The following is a 21,506-nucleotide window of genomic DNA, read 5'->3' as shown; positions in this document are numbered from 1 at the left end:
CAGATGCATCTCTCAGTCCCTGTGTCAGATCTTTGCTGGATTGTATTCCTATTTCTTAAGGACATGACTGTCAGACACTGTTCATCTGCTATAGACAGTTTTTTTAGGCCTGACACTTTTTTTTTCTAGCTTCCACTTCTCCAGTTTCCTCAGATATTTTAAGGACACACTGCACGTTTTCAGCTAATAGCTCTTTGGAAATACTATTTTATACCTGTCAAGCTGTGTTATCACTGGCATATTTTGTAGATTCAACAAAAGAAATAGGAACAAATGATGTGTTTTTACAAGAGGCTGCTAGTAACAAAGTTCCCAAAATACAATTAAACAGCGGGTTCTTTGCTAAGTTATCTGTTATGTGTAGACACAACACTGGTTCATCCCTTGAGTTAGGTGTCAAATTATTCACAGATCCAGTTTAAGTGGCTCACAAAACAAAACATATTCCTCTGAAAATAGGCAGGTACAAGGGCTTAGATGAAAATGAATAAATGTCTAAAGAAAAAAAAATTGAAAGACATGAAGAAATATTGCACAAGACTGCTTTAAAAAGAAACAAAAAAAGCAGAAAGTCTGGGTCCAAAATATAAAGAAATGAGGGGTGACTCAAGACTTGTGCACAGTACTCTATTTACAGTTAGCTTTACTGGGCAACAGAGAGGTTTGTCCTGGTCTGCTCTAATTTCACTTCTTTGCACTGCTGTCTTTCTCTTATCCTTCTCTGTGTCTTCTTTATATCCCATTTATTTACACAAATGACTCATTGGCGTAAACTCTTCACTCTCTACTGGCTGAAATGAAGTGTAATGATTTCATCTAGAACAGCAGGTGTCACATCGACACTGATGAGAACATTAATGGATCTTCAATTTCAAATAGACTGTATTAGCTGTGTGTTACGTCAGCCAGTGTTTGACCTGCTCACAATCTGCGCACTAGAGCGAACAACGGCCCCTTCCGTTTACCCACGAGCATAGCCGCTGCAGAGCATCACATTTGCTTAAAGAGTGCATTAAAAAAACATATTTATAGGTCAATAAAATACTTTTCTATACATATATTTATACATATCTATCGATCTACAAATATAAATGTATACCCATCGATTTAACTTCATGGTGAATATGCGTTTATTACTGCGCAAATTTGACCCACATGAACTCAGAGGACGGTGACAAATGCGGAAGTGTCATGGCACCGTGCTGCCGGATCATCAACATTATCATGCAGGCTCCCACACGGCGCTGGTAGAAATCAGCCTGTAATGACTCTGGGCTTTTGGATTCATATTTCATAATTAGCGGGACAAAAGCGTAAGTAGGTGAGTAAGCACAGTGGGCCAAAAGTTATTTTTGGCAGCGTTAAAGACTTAAAAACAAGATTGTTGTGTCATTGTGTTTCATTGGAATGTGGCCACGTGTTGCTGAGTTGCCTTGTAGACACAAAATTTAAAGGTGGTAATAATAATAATAATAATAATAATAATAATAATATAATAACAGTAATTTTTAAATGTAATTAAATTTTTATATAAAAAAAATCGCTGATTATTTAGCGTGCGAATGATTTATGTCAGTGTTTATGGGCGCTGCTTTAGTAAAACAGTAGCAGCTCAATTTTCTTATTTGTGCGGAAAAAAACCCATTATGATAATGTATTTTATAACGTATTTAATAAATAGAGACAACATTAAGCAAATCTACTTTCAGTATGTTGGACACCCTTGTAGAGTAGTCATTCTCACCTGTCTGTCTGTACTCCCGGTTCTCAAGTTTTCATGCTGCATTGAGCAAATGTAACAAGTTGTACCACTAAAATTAAAATTTCAGTAACCCTAATGCCACAACTGCTTAAGGCAAGCAGTGATCAGGCAGCTGGCATGCTGACTGCTGGAATGAATGCTGCAAGAACTGTACTCTATATGGTAATGATGGGTTTTAATGCCTCTGAGTATATTTCAAACTTAATCTGAATTATAAGACTCCTTTCAGGGCAGTAGGTCTCGAAATGGGAAAATATTCATATATTTCAGAAATATTTTCTCAGTTATTACAGAATGTGCATAGACGTTATGTCCACACTGGTCGCATTAAACTAGCGAAACTGAATGAAAGTCAGTCACTTGCAATCCCATATAAATTGCAATAAGATGAAATTCACCCATACTAATGAACTGAGCAATTTTGGGATAATAAATACAATTTTAAAGACTTGTCATTCTTAGTAGATAAAAAATAAAATCTGTAATATATAATGGATAAGAATCACTCTTGGCATTCATGTGATTCGTCCAGAGCATATGATCCCCTGCTTGATCCCGTGCTTTTGTCCCAGTTCAGGATGTCTGATGCAGGCTCGAGTGACCCCAGTGGTCAGCGTGTGCCGACTCCTGGAGGTAGCATGGGTCTCCTGATGACCCGTCGCCCGGCCGCTGGCATCTCTTCTGGCCGCCTCCCCGCAATGCGATCCAGAGACCTCACCTTAGGAGGAGTGAAGAAGGTGATACGCTGCCTCTTATTCATCAAATCACTCACTCCATAAAAGAAAGCTCAACTGTATGTTTTGAATGAATACATTTCTTGCCTCGTCTCTTATATTTGTCTTTGTCTTCTTTTTAACTCTTTAGAAAACATTTACACCCAACATTATTGGTCGAAAAGTTAAAGAAGAGTAAGTTCATGAGAGTGTGGGAAAAAAAAAAAAAATATATACAGACATCCAAGACCGGCTGTTTCTTTGACCACTCTTTTCTCACTCTAGAGCAAAAGTTGAAGATGGGCAGAGGAGAGAGAGGAGGGATGCAGATCGAGGTCGGGGTCCCAGAGAAAGAGGCAGGGGCCGAAGTCGTCCAGAGGTCATCCAGTCTCACTCCATTTTTGAACAGGGCCCCGGAGAGATGATGATGATGAAAAAAAGAGGTAGGGAATCCGGCACTCATTCTGCACCAGTCTCTATTGCACAAGCATAATTTCATCCCATTATGTGTCTCTCTTTCTCACACACACACACACACACACACAGGCAGCTATGAAAGTGAGAGAGATGCTCCAAGCATGGGACCCTCGCCCATCATTAATATTAAAAAGGAGAAGAGAGAGACCGAGGAGGAGACCAAAGAGATCCTGCGCAAGCTGGAACGAGACAGTGTGAGTCTCTTGGTTTCAGTCATCTTTTCTTAAGCAGTTTTAGATAAATTTCCCATTTCTGATGTCATTCTTGTAGTTTCTAGATGATCCCTACCTACGGAGTGAGAAGAGGAGCTGTCCTGTCCAGCTCCCCCTCGCTGTGTCCGGATGGGGATTCAAGGATGAATTTAGTAACGCTTCTGTTAAAAATGAGAAGAAAGAGGATGATTGTGAACCCATGGAGCCTGCAGTTGAAGGTAAATGTAGGATTTTGTACCTGTGCTTGACTCATCACTCAGTTAATTTACTTTGCAGTAAGATCAAATAAAAAGTCACGTATCTAGGTAGTAATTTTCAGGGACTTCTGATAGCTTCTGAAAGCGTTTTGTCTACATAGCTGCTTTCTCAAAATACACACGACCTTGTCTTCAGTGAAACCAGAACCGGAGGAAATTGAAATAAAGAAGACTGAGGCAACTTTCAGGCCCCCTCCTATCCCCACGCCTGAAGTTCTCCCTGACCTGCTGCATAGATGGAGTCTGAACAAATCGGAAGAGCTGGTCTTCATTCAGCTGCCTGACTCACTGCCGGGCCAGCCTCCCACCAAAGAGCACAAGCCAGTGAAAACAGAGGTGCAGTCAGAGGATGGACAGTCTGTGCTTCTGAAAACAGAATCCGAGGTAAACGTACAGCTGTAGCCCACGTTTTGGTCCATGATGATATGGAGTTCTTACGGGTTAAATGGTGTTTGTAATCCAAACAGGAGGACAAGGCTGAAGACGACAGCTGCAATCTGAAAGATCTGCGGGAGGGTCTTGTTGGAAAGATGCTGGTACGGAAGTCTGGCCGGGTGCAGCTCATACTGGGGCAGGTGAAGCTGGATGTGTCTCTAGGAACATCCTGCGCCTTCCTGCAGGTACAGTATGAATTTATTTCTTTAAGGGTCTTCTCACCCTTCTCATTTGTCTTCCAACATCCCCCTCAGATCTGTTGGATTTACACAATTATAAACATTTCTGACACGCTTTTCTTCCCATCTCTTCTATTCTCAGGAGCTTGTCTCTATCAATACAGAGGGAAAAACGGGTAACTTGACTGTATTAGGGAACATCAAACACAAGATGGTTTGCTCCCCAGACTTTGAGGCTCTGTTGGAGAGCAGTACTTGATGCTCATCAGATTACTGAACCTTCTCGAGCCTGATGGACACCTGTGGAGAATTTGACAAGAAGATACTAAACTGTACCTATTAGATTTACAAGTAGAGTGGTGGCTGATTGAGATTTTGTGTTTACAGAGTGGTTATAACACTATAATTATACAAGTAAAGTTTTATTTATCTGATTGAAAGGGTTTATTAATTCGTAGTTTAAAGCTTGAATGACGTGCCAAGATTCAGTACTGTTTATCCTTCTCTGTATCTAAAATTACTTGAAAAGACTGTACATGGATGTAAATGTGTGAATAAAAAGGGTTTGTTTTTTTTGTTATTGGAGTATGTTGAATCATTTAAGGGTGGTTCATGCAAATTACAAAAAGAATTGCATTATTTTTTTTGTAATTAGCCTTTATTAATATCTAGCTTTAAGGCTTTATTTTTTTGCTTTTTGAGATTTCTGCTGACCACCTTTTAATGTGAAGAATCTGATTAGACGATTAAACTGGTCTTTTATGCTTGGAGTGTATCTTTCTTATCCTGCACAATAGCAGATTTGTTTCTTTGGCTGTTGCTTATGTCATTTTGTTGGTAGACCCAGGACACGCTGGAGGGATTATATCTCTCGGCTGACCTGGGAACGCCTTGGGGTCCCTCCGGATGAGCTGGAGGAGGTGGCTGGGGAGAGGGAAGCCTGGGCTTCTTTGCTTAGGCTCCTGCCCCCGACCCGGCCCCGGATAAGCGGAAGAGAATGGATGGATGGATGGATGGATGGATGTTTAGTTGTGTGTGCAGTTGTGGTCAGAAGTTCACATAAACTCATCAATGTCATGGTAATTTGGGGCTTTTAATGATTGCTTTGAACTGTTCTTTTTCCAGGGTGGAATTATTGAACAGCATACATCTGTAATGACCTTAAAAAACAAAACTTGGGTTTGAATTTTCTTCAATCAACACAGGCTCAAGTACACATACGTATGCCCCCACTAATATTTGGTTAAATGTCCCTTAGCAAGTTGCGCCTCAGATGCTTTTGGTAGCCGTCAGCAAGCTTCTCGTGTGACTCTGGCTGGATATTTGACTGCTCTTCTTGGCAGAATTGGTAGTTAATTTAAATTAGTTGGTTTCTTGGCACAGACCCGGCTTTTAAGCGTAGTCCACAAATCTTCAGTAGGGTTGAGGTCGGGGTTTTGGGAAGGCCATTGCAGAAGCTTAATGTTAGCCTGCTTTATCCACTCCAAAACCAGTGTGATGTGTGTTTGGGGTTACTGTCCTATTGGAACACCCAGTTGTGTCCAAGTTTCAACTGTCTAGCTGTTGATCTGAGGTGAAGTTGAAGAATTTGGAGGTAGTCCTTCATTATTCTAGCCACACTGCAATGTACCACGGCAAAACATCCCCTGAGCATGATGCTACATTTCCTCTCATTACTACATTTGGACAATTGTCTTCAGGACTTTTTATATTATCATTTATGTTTTTATTCTGTTTTTTAGCTTAAATTCTTATTCAATTCAATTCAATTTTATTTATATAGCGCCAAATCACAACAAACTGTCGCCTCAAGGCGCTTTGTATTGTGGGTAAAGACCCTACAATATTACAGAGAAAACCCAACAGTCAAAACGACCCCCTATGAGCAGCACTTGGTGACAGTGGAAAGGAAAAACTCCCTTTTAACAGGAAGAAACCTCCAGCAGAACCAGGCTCAGGGAGGGGCAGTCATCTGCCGCGACCGGTTGGGCTGAGGGGAGAGAAAGACATGCTGTGGAAGAGAGCCAGAGATTCATATCAATTAATGATTAAATGCAGAGTGGAGTATAAACAAAGTAAATAAGGTGAATGAGAAACAGTGCATTATGTGAACCCCCCAGCAGCCTAGGCCTATAGCAGCATAACTAAGGGATGGTTCAGGGTCACCTGATCCAGCCCTAACTATAAGCTTTATCATAAAGGAAAGTTTTAAGCCTAATCTTAAAAATAGAGAGGGTGTCTGTCTCCCGAATCCAAGCTGGAAGCTGGTTCCACAGAAGAGGCGCCTGAAAGCTGAAGGCTCTGCCTCCCATTCTACTCTTAAGTATCCTAGGAACCACAAGTAAGCCAGCAGTCTGAGAGCGAAGTGCTCTGTTGGGGTGATATGGTACTATGAGGTCTTTGAGATAAGATGGTGCCTGATTATTCAAGACCTTGTATGTGAGGAGAAGAATTTTAAATTCTATTCTAGATTTAACAGGGAGCCAATGAAGAGAAGCCAATATGGGAGAAATATGCTCTCTCTTTCTAGTCCCTGTCAGTACTCTAGCTGCAGCATTTTGGATCAGCTGAAGGCTTTTCAGGAAGCTTTTAGGACAGCCTGATAATAATGAATTACAATAATCCAGCCTAGAAGTAATAAATGCATGAATGAGCTTTTCAGCATCACTCTGAGAAAGGATGTTTTTAATTTTTGAAATATTGCGCAAATGCAAAAAAGCGGTCCTACATATTTGTTTAATATGTGCATTGAAGGACATATCCTGGTCAAAAATGACTCCAAGATTTCTCACAGTGTTACTGGAGGCCAAAGTAATGCCATCCAGAGTAAGTATCTGGTTAGACACCATGTTTCTAAGATTTGTGGGGCCGAGAACAAGAATTTCAGTTTTATCTGAATTTAGAAGCAGGAAATTAGAGGTCATCCAGGCCTTAATATCTTTAAGACATTCCTGCAGTTTAACTAATTGATGTGTGTCATCTGGCTTCATTGATAGGTAAAGCTGAGTATCATCTGCATAACAATGAAAATTGATGCAGTGCTTTCTAATAATACTGCCTAAGGGAAGCATGTATAATGTAAATAAAATTGGTCCTAGCACAGAACCCTGTGGAACTCCATAATTAACCTTAGTGTGTGAAGAAGACTCCCCATTTACATGAACAAATTGGAGTCTATGAGATAAATATGATTCAAACCACTGCAGTGCAGTACCTTTAATACCTATAGCAAGCTCTAATCTCTGGAATAAAATGTTATGGTCAACAGTATCAAAAGCTGCACTGAGGTCCAACAGGACAAGAACAGAGATGAGTCCACTGTCAGAGGCTGTAAGAAGATCATTTGTAACCTTCACTAATGCTGTTTCTGTACTGTGATGAATTCTGAAACCTGACTGAAACTCTTCAAATAAACCGTTCCTCTGCAGATGATCAGTTAGCTGTTTTACAACTACTCTTTCAAGAGTCTTTGAGAGAAAAGGAAGGTTGGAGATTGGCCTATAATTAGCTAAGACAGCTGGGTCAAGTGATGGCTTTTTAAGTAGCGGTTTAATTACAGCCACCTTGAAGGTCTGTGGTACATAGCCAACTAATAAAGACTGATTGATCATTTTTAAGATAGGAGCATCAATAAATGGAAAGACTTGTTTGAACAGTCTAGTAGGAATGGGATCTAATGAACATGTTGCTGGTTTGGAGGAAGTAACTATTGAAGTTAACTCTGAAAGATCAACTGGAGCAAAAGAGTCTAAACAAATACCAGCAGTGCTGAAAGCAGCCGAACATGAAGAATAATCTTTGAGATGGTTATGAATAATTTTTTCTCTAATGTCTAAAATTTTATTTGTAAAGAAATCCATGAAGTCACTACTAGTTAACGTGAAAGGAATACTCGGCTCTACAGAGCTCTGACTCTTTGTCAGCCTGGCTACAGTGCTGAAAAGAAACCTGGGGTTGTTCTTATTTTCTTCAATTAATGATGAATAGTAAGATGTCCTAGCTTTACGGAGGGCTTTTTTATAGAGCTACAAACTCTTTTTCCAGGCTAAATGAGCATCTTCTAATTTAGTGAGACGCCATTCCCTCTCCAGCTTTCGGGTTATCTGCTTTAAGCTGTGCGTTTGTGAATTATACCATGGAGTCAGGCACTTCTGATTTGAAGCTTTCCTTTTCAGAGGAGCCACAGTATCCAAAGTTATACGCAGTGAGGATGTAAAACTATTGACGAGATAATCGACCTCACTGGGAACAGAGTTTAGGTAGCTGCTCTGCACTGTGTTGGCACATGGCACTGAAGAGCATAACAATGAAGGAATTAGATCCTTAAACTTAGTTACAGCACTTTCAGAAAGACTTCTACTGTAATAAAACTTATTCCCCACTGCTGTGTAATCCATTAAAGTAAATGTAAATGTTACTAAGAAATGATCAGACAGGAGGGGGCTTTCAGGGAATACTGTTAAGTCTTCAGTTTCTATGCCATATGTTAGGACAAGATCCAGAGTATGATTAAAGTGGTGGGTGGGCTCCTTTACATTTTGAGAGACGCCAATTGAATCTAACAATAGATTAAATGCAGTGTTGAGTCTGTCATTCTCAGCATCTGCATGGATGTTAAAATCACCCACTATAATTATTTTATTGTATCCTATTGTGTTCTATGTTTTATCTCAGTATTTATTAATTAAATTTATTGTATCACATTGTGAGAGTGTTCTTAGCAATGCATGGGTCTCAACTGAAACAAATTCCTATCGACATGTTGACATAGCAATAAAATATTGAATCTTGAATCTTCTTCCAGACTTCAGCAAAGTAGTGACACGTCTGAAAAACCTGCACTTCTGTACGATTGTTTGAACTGATGATTTCGGAATATTGACTAGAAATGGCTCTAAATGACCTTTGCAACTTGTGTAAATCTACAATTCTCCTCTTAGATCTTCACTGAGTTCCTTGGACTTTGTGATTGTTCTGAGTATTAGTCAATCCAGTGAGTGCTGCCAAAGAAACCCTTTTTATGCTGGAAAAGAGAAACTGACAGTTGTAGTCAATCATGATCACTAATGAGTGGGTAATAGGCCTTGGCCTTGTCAAGTTAAAAGACATTATAGTACCTTCAGCACCACCTATTAAAAGATTTAAGGAAGAGTGTGTATATATTTGAGCCCGTTTGTATACTTTTGACCCTGTGTGGATTTGAGAAAATCTGAAATAAATTCAAACTTGTGCGCCTAACTCTTGTTTTTTAAAGTCATTAAAGGTGTATGCTGGAAAAAGAACAGTTCAAAGAATTAATTAAAACCCCCAAATTACCATGACTTCATGCCCATGATGAGCATACGTCAGCTTTTGACTACAACTGTATGTGGCAAAGTTGCTCTACAGCGCCATTAGTGGTAAAAAAAATAAATAAATTTTAAAAAGTACAGTTACAATAATTATTCCTTGTAGTAGCGTATTTGTACCAGATGAGGTCAGCACAGCTTGCTGGTGGTGGTGTCGGGGGTTCGGCGAGGGTTGGTCGTTTTAAATACGTAGCGAGCCTCGAGCCGCCGGCTGTACGCTCGTGCTGTCCGACGGGTGGAGTTTGGCTGCAGTCCGCAAGACAAAGACAAAGTGGAGGGACGAAGCCCTGCTGTACCATGCCGGACTTAACGTGACTGAAGGTTGGTTAACTGTAAAGCCCTTTAAGCTACGTACGTGTAGTTCTGCTGTTAGGATGAAAACCGGTAAGATATTAAGTCCTCGTACCGAAATCAAGCTGGCAGCTAAAAGGTTGCCTTATCGGAGCGTGAACTACCGGACAGCACTGTGGAGGGCTGAGCGCCAGCGAGCTAACGTTAGCAAAACGAGGCGCGCACACAAGGAGGCACGTTTTAGCTTAACTGTGAGCTCAGAGGCTACAAGCTAACTTCATCCTTGCATTCGTGTCATCCGTGTGGGTTCCGGAGTCTTTGAGTTTCTCAACCCGCTCTTCGCGTATGTCTTCTTGTATTTAATTGCCTGAGTTGGCTTGAGAGACGACTACGTTATCCTAGAAAGCGTCTGTAACTGTCAAATGTTCATGAGCCGCGCTAATCTAAAGTATCTTTTCTTTTTTAATTCAGCATGAAGCCTCTTGTTAGCCGTCCCGCTGCAGCATCAGCAGCTGGTAAGAGAGTGGAGGGCCTCTAGCTAACGTTATCTTTGTACCGCAGCCGATAACCGTAACATTTAAAGTTATCTGCTCCTTCGCAGAAAATAGAGGTGGCCGTTAACCCTATAATGATCAGTGGCGTTTATTTCTGTTCAGGTTAGCATTAAGTTTGTACACCGGTGTATTAAATATGTACAGAGCAGTCGCTGACACAAGGACATACGTTGTCTGTCTTGCATTATTAAATTACACAGGCAGCAATCCGGTCAAAGAGGACTTAATGTGACACAGCTGGTCCTGACCATGTGTTTACATCTTTTCAGGCCTTTGTGACTGCTGCGGAGCTCCCGGATCTTCACCATACCAGAGAACCACCTGCTGTACCCACTTGTTTTTGTTTCAGTGTTTACATCTCTTTCGCCAGTGGGACGCATTTCTCCAATAGCAGCAAGGGACAGGCCGTTTGTTAGCGCACCTGCGTTAAAGAATTAACCCCCACTCTCTTTTTTTTTTTTTCTTTTCTTTTTTTTTTTTTCCCCAACTGTAGTCATCTCAGTTTCAGAATCCAGTTTGTGGTGAAACTATTGAATTATTTAACATTGCCCAAGAGGGCAGCAACAAGATGGTCTCCTGTATTTGCATTGATTCTCGGTTCAGTACAAGGAGAATCTCCGCCCTGTAATTATCTCGATGAAGGCCTTTTTCTGACAAAACGATAAAGGCCACTTGGGGCCAGGAGGTGAGGACCAGCACCTCTTCTGACATTTGCTCCGCCCTGTAATTTTGTGCTTAAAAAACTGCATCGCCCACCTGACTTCAAAGATGGAGCTCTTCTTCAACCCTTTTGATAACTTGCTGTGTATCCTGCTGGGCATCTCCTTCACCGTGTGGTTCACCCTGCTGCTGGTCTTCATTATTGTGCCTGCCATCTTTGGGGTGTCCTTCGGGATCCGGCGTCTTTATATGAAAACACTGTTAAAGGTCTTTGAGGTAAGAGCTTGTCACCTTCTGGCTCATTGTTTTGTGTTTTTAATAGATGAAATTAACAAAGTTTACTGCAGTTTGATGCAATACCATAAATGTTGTGGATAAAGGTGTGTTTGTGACAGTTTATGTTTAAAAAGATTGTGTCTGCTGCCAGACACAATAGCAAGGAAATAAAAGGTGCTGGCATTGTTCCTCAAGCATGTCCAGTGCAAGGTAAGCAAATAGGTATAACATTTACTTTAGTTGTAAAGGGGAAATAACTTGTAGAAAGCAGGGTCCTTCACTGGCACAGCTGCAGCTAGATTTGTGTTTTTAACAGCCAACCGGTGGCCATTGTATTGTCTGACCAATCCAGATTAACATCACAGCCACAGGGTATTCTTCCCTTGTTATGTAAGTCTAGAAAACAGTGCTCCAGAGCTTGTCAGTAACTGTTGTCTCTGCTTACTGAATTGATTTTTTTTACTTTCAAGAAATGAGTTTGAACTCCTTATAATGGCACACTGCATCAGCTGCTCTGCTCAGTTGTTTCACTATTAAAGGAGTCATTACTTTCCATCGTGTACCTCTGAGAGCAGATCTTGTGCCAGAAATAAATTAACCAGTGGGAGATAATCAGATGTTCTTAGCTCATGATTCAAGTAGCACCAATGAGATTTCCGGAAAAGAACAGATGCAGTCCTCAATGCAAGGTGGAGAGGCTAACCATGCTGAGAATGAAGGTCTTGCTCTGGAGCTACATGCTGCAAAGCAGCAGCTTTATTTTGTTCCTCATCTTTACTAGAAGAAGCAGCTCTGTTCACTCGAAGAATCACCACTGACAACCACAGCTGCATTTTCATATGATGACTCAGTAACAACTTGTCACGACATGATTTAAAGGTACCTGTAAAAGAAAACACAGTAAAAAAAAACAAAAAAAAACCCCAAGCTGAATTGACTAATATTGCATGTTTCTGCTGTGTTTGAGTAATGATGGCTTGCATAGAGTATTCATTACTCAAATCATTGCTGTTAATCATAAAATCTTTTAAGGCATGCAGTACATCTCAGTTGTCCATCTTAAATAAAGAGGTTTAGGCTTTCTGTGGTTTTGAGGCAAAAGTTTGCGAGATGTGCAGCCACCCAGCATTCTTGTTTGTACAAGTCCACTTGAATAATTTCACCATTTCATAACACCACAGTTGCAGACTTTCATGCCTTACTATATTTGAGTACTTACAGACATGCAGTTAAATTTCAGTGTCAGTTGATTCCTGTCTTATTATTGATGCAGAAAACCCTTGAACTGTGTAGTCTGAGGCTGTGGGCCAAGTGAAACTCATCCAGCACAACCTAGTCGATCATTTCCTGATATATTTTTTTTTTTCTCCTTGTTGTTTTAGAGCTCAGGAGAACACTATGTCCTTTGACGCACTTCAGTTAGTTTTGATATCAGCCAGCAGAGAGTACTCAAAAGTATAGATGCTAACATCAGAGACATTTAATGTAGTATAATGCATGTTAAATGGAGAAGTTTGCATTATGTTTCTTATAGAAAGGTTTCACCACAGATAAGCCAGGAAAATTGGAAAAGTGTTACACATGGGGAAATGTTTTTTTTAATGTGCAAACATTTTTAGAAATGGTGTCTATGTATGTACTTTATGAAAACACAAGGAAATGGCAATTTTTAATCATTTGTGCAATAAAAAACAATAGATTTAATATTTCTTTCAGTGGGAAAATTCTATTCTTGTTGCTCCTTGAGCAGAAATAACTTGGAATTGACACCAGTCTCTGGCATGAGCTCGCTTAAAGGTTTTACTACTTGTCCATGTAAAATTCTTTCTGCTTCGAGATGCTTGACATTTCTTGCATATAATGTAATGGTGCACTGATGATTACATTTTGGGCTGCTGCCCATCTTTAAAATAACAACTCTGCTGATAGCCAATACAGAGTTTAGGCCAGTGTCTGGACAATGTACTCTAAAATGGATTGTGACTGGATTGTCCAGCCTCTTTAGACCCATGCTCTTTGCCTGTTTTTCAAACATTACTGCATTATTTGACGAGGAATTCAGAATCGCGTTTCTTGAGCTTTTAGTAAAGTTTGCAAAATGAATATCCATGTTGAGAATAAACAAACTACCAGAAGAACAAACCAGAAAGTAATTAACTGTAATGAAAGTTTCTGATATGTTGACATTAAATAAGTCACACAATACAACTGTGCTCCAGTTGCTAATATGCTGGTTGCTGAAGGGACTTTAGCATTTTTCTCTGTGCTGCTTTTCTAATATTTTACATCTTTTTTTTTTTCTTTGTTTCTCTCTTTATAGTGGGCCACACTTAGGATAGAGAGAGGAGCAAAAGAAAAGAATCACCACCTGTACAAACCCTACTCAAATGGTAAGGTTATTATATTTTCTTGCAACTATTTGTTCAGAAGACATATTTGTTTTAGAGATGAGCATTGTTGACTTTCTGTCTGTCTGAACTGTTCCAGCTATCATTGCCAAGGAGCCAACCTCCTTGGAGGAGGAGATCAAAGAGATCCGGCGGAGCGGCAGCAATAAAGACCTGGACTCGGCCACCGAGTTTGAGTTATCTGACATTTTCTATTTTGCTCGACGAGGAGTGGAAAGCATCATGGATGATGAAGTGACCAAGCGGTTTACTGCCGAGGAACTGGAGTCCTGGAATCTGCTGACCCGCAGCAACTACAACTTCCACTATATCAGCCTGAGGCTGACTGTCCTATGGGGGCTGGGCCTGCTGATCCGCTATGGTTTCCTGCTGCCTCTCAGGTATTAGCTGTACTTCCAAGAGTTGAAAGCAGCCATCACTACAGTAACTGTTGTAGAATTACCAAAAACATGGCTGCACTCAAGATATTAGTCCATCCCGTACAAATAGCCACCCGCTATAACATAATTCCAAAGCTTGCCTTTGACACAGAGGAATTTGGAGGAAAATACCTTTCCATATTTTAGCCTGTTATATGTTATATGTAATGACCTCTATACCCAACATTCCTCTTTTTGTTTTGTTTACTTTTTTTTAACCAGTGCTACTAAATAGTCACCATCCCTAGAATGCATCTTTGCATCTTTTGTCAGATTACTCTATCTGAAGAGTCAAAGAAAAAGTTGAAAAGGCACCACCTGTTGGCCAAACCAGCCACAGAATCAGTGCTTCCAGTAGAGACATTTCAGAAAGATCAGATACACCCTTGACAGAGTGAAACCTGTTTTAGTAACATGCAAGTCTAACGTGACTCTGTTTTCTATGGTTTCTTGTAAACTGACACAGGAACTTGTGGTTACATAACTAAAATAAAGACACCACACACAGAGATCCTCTACCAGGCTCGTCTTAGAAAGGCGCAGGGATGGTGACTCAGTGCTGAGTGTGGCTGGCTCATGTCCAGTTGCCAGTGGGAAGACAAATCAGGCCACTTCTGCACAGACAGATACCCTTCTAGTATCCTGTCACACTAATAGATTCTCTCATTCAGCCGTTGTCCAACTGAATATTGGCTTTGCTCATAACACCGTGAAACCTTTAACTCTCATATATTTTTCTTAATCCTCACACAATATAATCAGCACCTTCTCCAGCCCCGGATGATTGGTTCATCCAGATTAAGTCGACGTGCTGGCCAGCTTAACTATTGCCTAATATGTCCTTCTGCAGGTTCTGCAGTCTTGTCTGTGACAGTGGAGTGCAGAGGAGGTCATGGTACTCTGAGTTTATAACAAGAATCCCATTCTTCTGGACATTAGTCATGCCTTTTACATGAGCTTTTTAAGTGACAGCTTGTGGCTCAGAAGAAAGCTTTTTAAATCCAATTTCTGCATGTTAGTTAAACCAAAACAAGTAAAGTGTCTTGTTGCATAAATTCCTTGTAAGTGCTTATCTGAATCCTCCTGTTTCCCTCCATCAGGGTCACACTTGCCTTCACTGGTGTAGGCCTGCTTGTGTTCCTCACCTCTGTTGTTGGGATGCTACCAAATGGAAGGTACAGCTGATCATAAAGACATTTTTTAACTTGATCAAAAATATCAGACTAGACCTGTGGAGATACTAATCCTGGTGTGTGCTCCTTTCAGGATGAAAAATTTTCTGAGTGAGAAAGTCCATTTGATGTGCTACAGAATATGCGTCAGAGCTTTGACTGCCATTATAACCTACCACGACAGGTAAGGACCTACGCTGTTTTCCCCACATACCTGTGACTATTTTATTTCATTGGACCGTATCAGTAAAGTGTGTATTTAAATGAGAAACATCGAGTAATTTTCTTGAGTCAGATGCATATTAGTTGTGGTAATGATCTCAGCAGAAGTGGCAGAAGCTAAAGAATTGTTCTTTTAAGGCCCATGGCAGTCATACTGATTTCCTAATGCAAGCCTTTGTATTATTTTAAGGAAATGATATCATTATTTTAGAGATAAGGTTTTAGTGGCTAGAGTGTTTGCTTCCTATCATTTCCGCTGGCTGTTTTTCCACCAGTTGGGTCAGTGTTTATCACAAAGGACAGAATGCTGAGTGATGCCTCGGCTGGTTGGTTGCTTCACACTACTACCCCAGTGTTTCTCTGCAGTTTCTCAAACACTGTCGTTAATTTCACAATGTTTTTTTTTTGTTGTTGTTCTTTAATGTAATATACCCTGACAACTTCTCATTATATAATAATTATATTTGATATAATAATTTTGCCAGAGTTAAAACACTTCAAAAGCTTCTCTCCAAAAGTTGGTTATAATAGTGTAACATTGCCGCTGCTGCCGATTGACTTCCCTGAAAGAATCCAACTACTATTGGACAGAGCTCGACTGTTTACTTTTTTCATTGTCAGCGGCCAAAACTACATTCAACAACCAAAAAAAGTTATAAAAAAAATTACAGAATGTTAACAGTAGTCGTCAGGAGAAATGCTATTCTAGGTTTGATGCTTTTGGTAGTTATTCTTTTTCCACACCTAAAGCAACGAGCATTTCAAGATTCAAGACTTGATCCAACCTTGCAATGGCTGCACAGTTTGTTCACATGCTCCCATCATTTGTTTTTCAGCAAAGTGAAGCTCAGTAGACATCTTGTCCTGGGGGGGTGGGGGGTCTGACAGATTACATAAGGCAGATGAGTTATGTTCAGAGAGCAGAAGTCAGGGTGTTAATAGTGGAAGTCTGTGCATCTAGGGTGCGAGTATGAAAGTGAGGGTGTCTGTAGCAAGACTCATGACTTTCTGAATTAATTTTCACTGCAAGTCATTCTGAGCCAAGATGAAGTACAAAAATCAGCCGCAGATGCTTGCACAAACAACCGTGATGAGCTCAACCAAACTTTTTTTTTTTTTTTAAATCTGATTAGAGCCACTGAATGTACTGATTCCAGCAGGTTTTGGTAGTGGTAAATTTGAGTGATGAGAGCATTACATTTAAATATAATGGGGAGATTATTTTTCATTTTTAGTGAGAACTAGAGACCAGCATATAACATGAGAGAACTTTGATGGCACATGCAACAGGATGTAGAGGAGGAAGTTGATACTCATACCCTGCAGTCTGTCGTAGCTGGTGTGTTTTTTGATTTTGACTTTTTTGTGTGTGAACTGTATTGCAGGCTCGAGTGAATCTGAAATCACCTGACATTTTTTAGTGATGTTTGTTATATTTGTGACAGGAAATTTGACCACATTGTTTCAGTCAGAATACAAGTGGGTTCTTTTTGGCACGTGAATTTTAGATTCTCATTCTGTCAAGAGGTGCAAGTTAAAGTCGAGCCAGCACTTGTTTTGGGTTCATATTTGTTGATTAGACTGGTACACATTAAGTACTCATAGGTGAGACAGAGCTGTAGTGTTATCGAGCAGATGTCTGTTGGGCCTAGCCTGTTTTAACATGTATTGCTCCTCAGTTGAGTTCTAAAAATACTCAGATGACATAGTAAGCAATGTTCCCTCCCTATTTAAGATGGAAACTCTATCTGCAGAATGTGGGCTTAGCTGTCAGATCCTTCGTGCTCAGGAGGTCCCACATTTGGACAGCATGGGTGCTTTGTTTTCACCAAAGAAGATGCGTTGCCCCAAAGCATACCCAAATTTCTATTAAGAATGGTTTTGCACAGCTTTCGTTGTCATATTGAGCATATTTTAACAGTTGCTGATCACCAAACTTCATAATCTTTAGGAGGTCCCTTCATAATTTATGTTCCTTCCCTCCTGTTCTAGTGAGAATAAACCCAAAAATGGAGGCATCTGTGTGGCTAACCACACGTCACCAATTGATGTCATCATCCTGGCTAGCGATGGCTGCTATGCTATGGTAACTATATTGTTTCCTGGTACAAAATGGAGAGAAATAAACCAGAACAAAACATTTACACTGCTCTCTTCTCCTACTGCCGCTGTTTGTTGGAGTGACATTTCTGCCAGAAATAGCTGTGTTGCTATCTTTGTGTTTGTGTTGATAGGTTGGGCAAATCCATGGTGGCTTGATGGGGGTCATTCAGAGATCCATGGTCAAAGCGTGTCCACATGTTTGGTTTGAACGCTCAGAGGTAAAAGACAGACATCTTGTGGCCAAAAGGTAAAATTACAGACTGTTTTTGTCTGTTTTTTTAAAATGGATTTTCATCTTTTTAATGGGTTTTCCATGGTATGTTTTTGGATAATTAAAAGAAGAACTTTATATTTAAATCAATTTCTGTTGTTAATGTATAAAAACTATTGTTTATAAATGTTGTATTAAGACATCTTTTGTAATAAACTGCATATTTCTTGTACAACAGATTGAGTGACCATGTAGAAGATAAATCTAAACTGCCCATCCTTATTTTCCCAGAAGGTGAGCTTGTTCAATGATCTGCTACAGATGAGAGTTTTATAATCATAGTCATCTAAATATCTTTAAAAGCCCCCTAAGTTTCATTTTATCCTTTGTAAATTCTTACATTTGTAGGTACCTGCATTAACAACACATCAGTTATGATGTTTAAAAAGGGCAGTTTTGAAATTGGTGCCACAGTCTACCCTGTGGCCATTAAGGTAAGACTTTTTGTTCTCATTTTTAACGGCAGTGTTATTCTTAAACTGCTTGTCCACAATAATACATGTATTGATTAATCATTGTGGTGTCTGTTTGATTTTCACAGTACGATCCCCGCTTCGGAGATGCTTTCTGGAATAGCAGCAAGTTTGGAATGGTCAACTACCTTCTGCGTATGATGAGCAGCTGGGCCATCGTCTGCAGCGTGTGGTACCTTCCTCCCATGTCTAGAGAGGTGAGACTCAACTTCAGGCTTCCCAACAAATTGTATTTATGTGAATGTAGCAGCTGTATTGGGTTGTTTGTTTTTGTTTTGTTTTTTTTTTAAATTATTATGAATTAAGAGCACATTGTTTAATACCTATAATCTTGTAATTAATTTTTTGGTTAAAAAAAATGTTTCTTGGCATAACGTTGCAAAGAATTGGGGTAGGGGGGGGGTATTAAAAGGATTCAGAGAAAAAGGCCAACAACTCATTGAACGGCTGTGATCTTTATTAAAAATGCACATAAACCTGAAATCACTGTATGGGCTCAGGAACACTTAAAAAAAACATTCTCTGTGGACATATTCCAGGACTACATCTAAAAATTCAAAGTAAAACTGCTGTGACTTAGAAACTAATTCAGAAATGCTGCCAACTTTCTGTGACCTGATCTCATTTAAGATGGACTGAGATGAGGTATAAAAATGTCCTGTGGACTGACCAATCAAAATCCATTTATTCGTTCATCATGGACACCATCTCCAAGTTAACGAGGAGAACAGCCATGAGCGTACAGTTTAAAAACCACCCACCCCCATGCTATGGGGTGGATTAGTGCACATGGCATGAGTAATTTGCATCTTACTACAGAAGCTACATATTCTACCATAAAGAGATTTTTTTTTTTTTTTGGCAAGACAAAATTTTGCAATTGATAATAGTTATGCTATGAATTATTTATGACCCCTGATTTACCTGAATCACATTTATATTGGTCCTCCAAACAGGAGGGAGAGGATGCAGTACAGTTCGCCAATCGTGTTAAAGCAGCCATAGCCAGGCAAGGAGGACTGGTTGATCTCTTATGGTAAGAACACTCCACCATTTTTACATACACACCAAATGAAAGACAAGGCATAAGGAACATGTGCGACCTTTCATAGCAGACTGCTGTCATATCGGATCACAGGAAAAGCACAAGTGTAACCAGTAGCATTAATAAAACCTGTGTTCAATTTAGTTCTGTCATTTAGTCATATATGTTCTCATTGCACCAGCTTATTGGTCTCTCAACTGAATTCATTCATCATTGTCCACAAATTCTGTAATTGGTGTCACTAATTTCCAATTTGTTTACAGGGATGGAGGACTGAAAAGAGCAAAGGTCAAAGATACCTTTAAAGAAGAGCACAGAAGCTGTACAGTAAAATGCTGGTGGGCACCCAGGAAGACCGCAGCCGTTCCTGAAGGACCTTTTAATGGAAATGGATTGGCTCAGAGGCCCATCTGGGCACCTCTTACTGATTAGGCAATCAGCAGCGGTCCCTCTCTATCAGAGCCCCTGGACTGGAAAATTCTGTCCCTGATGTCAAAAGTACTCTATTTGGCTTCCTCCGTCACTGCCTCAGTCAGGCATGTTAAGTTGCTTCACTGTTACGGGTCATTCTGAGTCTGCTTCCCTGTGTTGGAATAGCTTGACTGAAGCCTCGCTTGCATTAGAAATGAAGCAACAGAAAGTCTTCCTTGGTGGCAGTCTTTTAAGAAAAAGTGTTTTTATATATATATTTTTTTTTTTTTGATGGTTTCATTTTTTTGAAGATTTTCCAGTCAGATTTTTATGTTATGTATAAGTTTCAGACTTGATTATACCTGGGTTGTGCAAGAGCATCACTGTAGATATAACTAATTTGTCCTAAAGCTAAAACCTGTGACTGAGTTGGAATTTTTTTTTTTTTCCCATGACTGGCTTGTAGCCTTGATTCAGGGCACGGTGCCAGATTTTGTTACATTTAAGATATTTTTATGGGCTTTTTCCAAGATGAAAAACAAACTTGTATTTTATCATTGTGTTTTACATTAAGACTTGTATCTACACATGGTCACTATAGGAGCTGCGCTTGAGACGTGTTCCTGATATGTTGTCTGTGACTTATGTTTTTCCACGGAATGTGTAAGTGCTCACATTATGAAGTGGAAGATGTGCACCCACAGTTACTCTGATGGAAGTTTGTAGATTTAGGCACATATTCCTGTTCCAGCTAATAACGCAGCATAACTGGAATAAAGGGGTTCATTTTCTTTAGCATTGTTCCTGTAAGGCTTGTGTCACACAGGTAGCAGTGTAAAATCATAACAGTGGGTCTCCTCACTAAACAGAAATGATGGCGAACAGTCGCACATACTCGTACTAATACACCTTTTAAACAGACATCTTTTCATTGGCTTCCTGCCATTGCAGTGAATATCTTGGCTAGTTTAAAGTAAACTAAAAGCTATTGTTTATTTCCCCCCCCCCCCACTAATGACCTTTTTCCTACTTAGCAGCCTCAAGGAGGTTTCATGGACAAACTGCAGCTTTACTTTGAACTCAAGAAACTCGGTGGAGAGCCTCATGGATTTCCCTGAGACCTTTATCTCGCTGCTCTGTGTTATCAGGGGTAGTCATTTAGATTGTGTCAAATTACTTCATCAAAATAAATGTTCAAGAATGTGGCACTATTTTTGACTTCAGTTTTTTTGTTCTTCTCCTTCTCTGATGTTCTGCAGTCAAATATATCCAGAAAACAAAGCATTTTTCATTTGCTATTTATAGTCTTGGTTTTTTTTTTTTGGTTTTTTTTAAGTGTTCCCTTGATATGCTGTTGATTTCTGTGCTCATCATGGCCAGTGAGCCAGGATGGATAGCAAAGCAAGGATAGTTCTTAAACTCTTTATTTTTGTAGTGGGCACAGTGTCCTCCAATCTGGGATAAAGGTTGAGCTTTATTTGTAACTCTGTGTTCTTGCATTTATTCCCTAGCAGACCATATTTGAGATCAGGCCTAAATAAGAGCTCACTCCATGGATGTACAGCGTATCTGAAAAGTATTCAACATATGAATCCTGGAGGTGCTTTAGCATCACCTTAAATGGGCTGTTCATGCTTTGAGACCCTCCAGTGTGGCTGAATTAATACAATTCTGTAAAAGAAGAGTAGGACAAAATTCCTCCACAGCGATGTGAAAGACTCATTGACAGTTATTGCAAACACTTGATTGCAGTTCCTGGCAAGAGTGGCACAACCCATTATTGGGTTTAGGGGGCAATTATTTTTTCACATAGGGACA

General features: G+C 39.9%; 2 protein-coding genes across 2 annotated transcripts; both read left to right on the top strand.

The window, feature by feature from the left end:
- The first annotated feature begins 1,186 nt into the window (after positions 1 to 1,186).
- polr3d (polymerase (RNA) III (DNA directed) polypeptide D) lies at positions 1,187 to 4,613 on the top strand. The gene is made up of 9 exons (XM_030738055.1): positions 1,187 to 1,321; positions 2,335 to 2,499; positions 2,627 to 2,670; positions 2,761 to 2,918; positions 3,022 to 3,146; positions 3,223 to 3,382; positions 3,558 to 3,805; positions 3,889 to 4,041; positions 4,178 to 4,613. The coding sequence occupies exons 2-9, from the start codon at positions 2,341 to 2,343 to the stop codon at positions 4,292 to 4,294; spliced, it is 1,164 nt and encodes a 387-aa protein (XP_030593915.1). The 5' UTR covers positions 1,187 to 1,321; positions 2,335 to 2,340; the 3' UTR covers positions 4,295 to 4,613.
- Positions 4,614 to 9,552: 4,939 nt separating this feature from the next.
- Positions 9,553 to 20,899, top strand: LOC115785580 (glycerol-3-phosphate acyltransferase 4). Its single transcript, XM_030737320.1, is given in 14 exon segments — positions 9,553 to 9,704; positions 10,498 to 11,164; positions 13,485 to 13,554; positions 13,652 to 13,952; positions 15,092 to 15,166; positions 15,258 to 15,347; positions 17,378 to 17,471; positions 17,620 to 17,735; positions 17,938 to 17,993; positions 18,108 to 18,193; positions 18,301 to 18,429; positions 19,189 to 19,268; positions 19,541 to 19,587; positions 19,590 to 20,899. Coding segments are annotated over 13 exon segments (1,371 nt in total). The 5' UTR covers positions 9,553 to 9,704; positions 10,498 to 10,996; the 3' UTR covers positions 19,649 to 20,899.
- The last annotated feature ends 607 nt before the right edge of the window (positions 20,900 to 21,506 follow it).

Source organism: Archocentrus centrarchus, chromosome 9, assembly GCF_007364275.1.
Source record: "Archocentrus centrarchus isolate MPI-CPG fArcCen1 chromosome 9, fArcCen1, whole genome shotgun sequence".
NCBI lineage: Eukaryota > Metazoa > Chordata > Actinopteri > Cichliformes > Cichlidae > Archocentrus > Archocentrus centrarchus.
Note: the sequence above shows the minus strand (reverse complement) of the source record. Positions and strands in the feature narration are given on the sequence as shown.

What these genes read in the sequence shown, in the direction of transcription:
- polr3d (XM_030738055.1), top strand. Translation starts at nt 2,341, where the DNA reads ATGTCTGATGCAGGCTCGAGTGACCCCAGTGGTCAGCGTGTGCCGACT. An exon ending in GCAAGCTGGAACGAGACAGT is followed by an intron (nt 3,147 to 3,222) that starts GTGAGTCTCTTG and finishes TCATTCTTGTAG; the next exon opens with TTTCTAGATGATCCCTACCT. An exon ending in TTCTGAAAACAGAATCCGAG is followed by an intron (nt 3,806 to 3,888) that starts GTAAACGTACAG and finishes TAATCCAAACAG; the next exon opens with GAGGACAAGGCTGAAGACGA.